The sequence below is a fragment of the Mercurialis annua genome, linkage group LG7 (genome assembly GCF_937616625.2).
Source record: "Mercurialis annua linkage group LG7, ddMerAnnu1.2, whole genome shotgun sequence".
Classification (NCBI taxonomy): Eukaryota; Viridiplantae; Streptophyta; class Magnoliopsida; order Malpighiales; family Euphorbiaceae; genus Mercurialis; species Mercurialis annua.
In genome coordinates this window covers 43,780,348-43,784,533 of record NC_065576.1, presented here as the reverse complement: position 1 = coordinate 43,784,533, position 4,186 = coordinate 43,780,348, and the positions used below count along the sequence as shown (strand labels likewise).

The 4,186-nt window shown below is 32.0% G+C and overlaps 1 protein-coding gene across 1 annotated transcript; it reads left to right on the top strand.

The window, feature by feature from the left end:
* The first annotated feature begins 436 nt into the window (after positions 1 to 436).
* On the top strand, positions 437 to 1,977 carry LOC126656548 (probable polyamine transporter At3g13620). The gene has a single exon (XM_050351138.2). The coding sequence runs from the start codon at positions 487 to 489 to the stop codon at positions 1,882 to 1,884; it is 1,398 nt and encodes a 465-aa protein (XP_050207095.1). The 5' UTR covers positions 437 to 486; the 3' UTR covers positions 1,885 to 1,977.
* The last annotated feature ends 2,209 nt before the right edge of the window (positions 1,978 to 4,186 follow it).

The following is a 4,186-nucleotide window of genomic DNA, read 5'->3' as shown; positions in this document are numbered from 1 at the left end:
CCGTTTGAAAAAAAATAATACTCGAGTAAACCATTTTGTAACTTTTTATAGAAAAAGTTATAAATCGGTAACTGTTTTATAAAAAAAGTTATAAATCGGTAACTATTTTGTAATCTTTTATAATTCGGTAATCATTTAGTAAAAACATTATAGTTCGGTGACCTAAAAAATATTTACCCTACAAAACGCACACTATCATGTTAATTTCAAGTCTATGAATATATAATAAAAAAAAAGTCTGAATATATTTAGAATTTTATGTAACAAATTAAATTAGATTGATAAAGGATAAACTTAATATGCATACGGACACAGTTAATCATTATTTAGTTAGGAATAAGTGTTTAACTTAGAAGTTAGTGAGAATAGCATCTCCAAATCCTATTCTGAAAAGTGAAAACAATTAGGAAAACTTGAACCACTATATATACCTACTCTGTCCATAGTCTGCTATTAATCATAATCATCCTTAATTAAACTCAAATTATGAAATCCTTAGATATCGAAAACCATCAACTAGATCAACAGCTGCCCATCACCACCGCCGCCGCCGCCGCTAAAAAGGCCAAAAAACTTACTCTCATTCCTCTAATATTTATAATCTACTTTGAAGTAGCCGGCGGTCCGTACGGCGAGGAACCCGCCGTGGCAGCTGCAGGTCCACTTTACGCCCTTCTAGGGTTTCTAATATTTCCATTCATATGGAGTATTCCCGAAGCTCTCATCACAGCCGAGCTTTCCACCACCTACCCCGGCAACGGCGGGTTTGTCATCTGGGCTGATCGCGCATTTGGTCCGTTTTTCGGGTCACTAATGGGATGCTGGAAATACCTAAGCGTCGTGATCAACATCGCCGCGTTTCCAGTTCTCTGCATCGATTACATGAAGAATGTTTTCCCGGTGCTGGGCTCCGGCTGGCCACGTAAGGTTTCACTGGTCGGTTCAAGTTTGGTTTTATCTTTTCTGAATTATACTGGTTTAGCCATTGTTGGTTATTTTGCTGTTTTTCTTGGTATAGTTTCACTGTTACCGTTCGTAATTATGTCTGTGATGGCGATTCCTAAAATTCAACCGCATAGATGGATTAGTTTAGGTGACAAACATGTTAAAAAAGATTGGACTTTATATTTTAATACGCTGTTCTGGAATTTGAATTTCTGGGATAATGTTAGTACTTTAGCCGGTGAAGTTGAAAAACCAAGAAAAATATTCCCAATAGCTTTATTTACTGCAGTCATCTTCACTTGTTTGTCGTATTTTATTCCGCTTCTCGCCGTGATCGGAGCAGTTTCAGTGAGTCAAACCGAGTGGCAGTCGGGTTTTCATGCAACCGCGGCTGAGCTTATTGCCGGAAAATGGCTAAAATATTGGATAGAAGTCGGAGCTGTGTTGTCGGCTATAGGTTTATATGAAGCACAAGTGAGTAGCAGTGTTTATCAGCTGCTTGGTATGGCTGATTTAGGATTTTTGCCTCAGTTTTTTGCTAAAAGGTGCAAAGTGTTTAATACTCCTTGGGTTGGGATATTATTGTCAACTTTGATAATTATAGGGGTGTCATTCTTGGATTTTACTAATATAATATCCTCAGCTAATTTCTTATACAGTTTAGGGATGTTATTAGAAATTGCATCTTTTCTTTGGCTCAGATGGAAACAGCCGGATATTAACAGGCCTTATCGCATTCCGATGAGTCTACCGGCATTGATTGCAATGTGCTTGGTACCGACCGTGTTTTTAATTCTAATAATGGCGGTTGCTACCAGGATAGTGTATTTAATAAGCGGTTTGATGACCGTTGGTGCCATTGGATGGTATTTTTTAATGAAACTTTGCAAGTCGAAGAAGCTGTTTGTGTTTGGCCGGAAGCAAAATTTCGAAGATTGATGATCATTCAAGAATTATAAAAGGGGAATCAAAGAACCGTTTTTCGAATTTTTAGATTATTTTGTTGGAGAGCCAATTGTAGTTAATTTTTTTTATTTTATCAATTATAACCTTGTTTGAATGATTTCATTTAATTCTGTATTAAATTATTCAAATAAATCAATGGAATTTAATTTTGCATGCTTGGTCATACACTTCCATCAGAATCCGAATATGGAGTTACAAGCTCTAGAGATGGTGGAATGATCGGAATGGGACACTAACTAGATCATATATATCAGCTTCATGTTCTTTTTAATTACATCAAGTGGCTAAATTAACTTGATTTAATATGTGTTTGATAACTTTAATCATTGCAAAAATACTAAATTTTTATTAAATATTGATTTTTTGTGTTTATAATTATTTAAGCACATACTTTAAAATGTTGCATATCACATTCCATCCTTTAAAATTCGGCATTTTATGGCACATTCATTTTTTTTTTTGATAATTACATGAGATATTCTAAACGGGTTCTAATTATGAAACGACACCTTTAAACTTTCCACATTCAGACTAAACTCTATTTGAGCCGGTCCCTTACTGGAGGAAAACCTTTGACCCCAAGTTTTAAACAGTTGCGTATATGAATACGGTTTGAATCCGTGACCTTACTTAAGTCATGATAATGCTTTACCAACTCACACGTGCCTTGAATTGCATATTCATATTTTTCACAAAACACACGGCATAAAATGTAGTATAATGTATAATAAATGACGCCAAAAATATAGGAACATGCTATAAATGCTAAATTTAAAAAGAAAAGAGACAACATTTTAAAAGATCTACTTAAACTGCAACAAATGAAACAAAAATTCAGGATTGATTATGCCATTACCCTACATAATTTAAAGATAAAAAATGACTTTATAAAAAATAATGATATTTAATTAATATTATAAGTTAATTTAATAGAAAAAACATTATAGAAGCTAAAACAATAAAACATTTCAGTAGAAATTTTTAGTCACAAATTTTGACTCAACATTTTAATTGAATTTTGACTTAATTAAATAAATTAAGTCAATATAATATTTATTATCAAAAACTACTAATAAGTGTTAAAAAATTAAATTAAGTGAAATTGGATCATCGAACATCGCATAAATAGTATTTAAATATCGACAAGTTTAACTTACATGAATCATATACTAATATCTGTTTACCAAAAATACTATACAAATACTAATGATGTATTATTAAATTATTAATAAAAAATCAAAAAATTCTATCAACATTCAATAATTCATTTTATTCCATTTTCTGATCCAACTCTTGAATGGATCACCATAATTGAACCATGTTTTTTCTTAATATAGAGTAAAGAGTATACAACTTTTTTAGAGAAAGGAGTAAACGTTGAAATCTACTAAAACAAAACTGTACGTGCCTCTCAATTGTGTGAATTTTTGTTATATTTTGTTTTGGCGCGATTCTTCAATAAGATTTTCTGTGTGAATTTCTACTTCAATCATAATTATATCAGGCAAACTTTTCGTTTCGTCCGGTACAAAAAGAAATCAACAATAAATAGACAATTTTTCGGTTTTGAATACTTTTAGTTCGTTTTTCGGCCCGAAAATTTAGATATCATGTTGGTGTTATTCATATTCCAACCTATATATATTGCATTGTATTGGTAATGATTTTTATTTGATTCATTCAAATTCATGAATAATAATGTCGTGTTGATAAGACTCGCATTCAATTTTTCATTTACATTAATTGAATTCGATGGATCGTGTTTCCATAATCGATCCATCAAATTGAACGAGTTATACGAATTGACACACATAATTCAATTTTCATATTATTATTGACAAGATTATTAAATGTGTCATGTTCATATAATAGTTACAGTCGTATCGGAATAGATCGACACGATAAGAACACAGTCCATCAATCAGTTTTGACGACTATATGTAGACATGAGAACATGTTCGTGAACATGGTCATGCTCATATGCATATGGTTTAAATTGTTGATTCTCCAACATCTTACGATAATTTTATTGCTGAAAATTTGACATTAAAACAGTTTCATCAATGATTTGCAAGTTTGAAGTAAGTTAACGACTTATTTGCAGATAATTGAAAATATTGAATGATTCGCAATAAATCTGTTTTGCTGACTCATTTCTCCTCTCGTTACAATGTAGAGGTTAGTTAAAATAATATAACACAAGGTTTACGCAGCTTGCGCTACATCATTCATACAACAAATCTGTTTTTCATGTTGGAAAGTTTAATGATAAAAA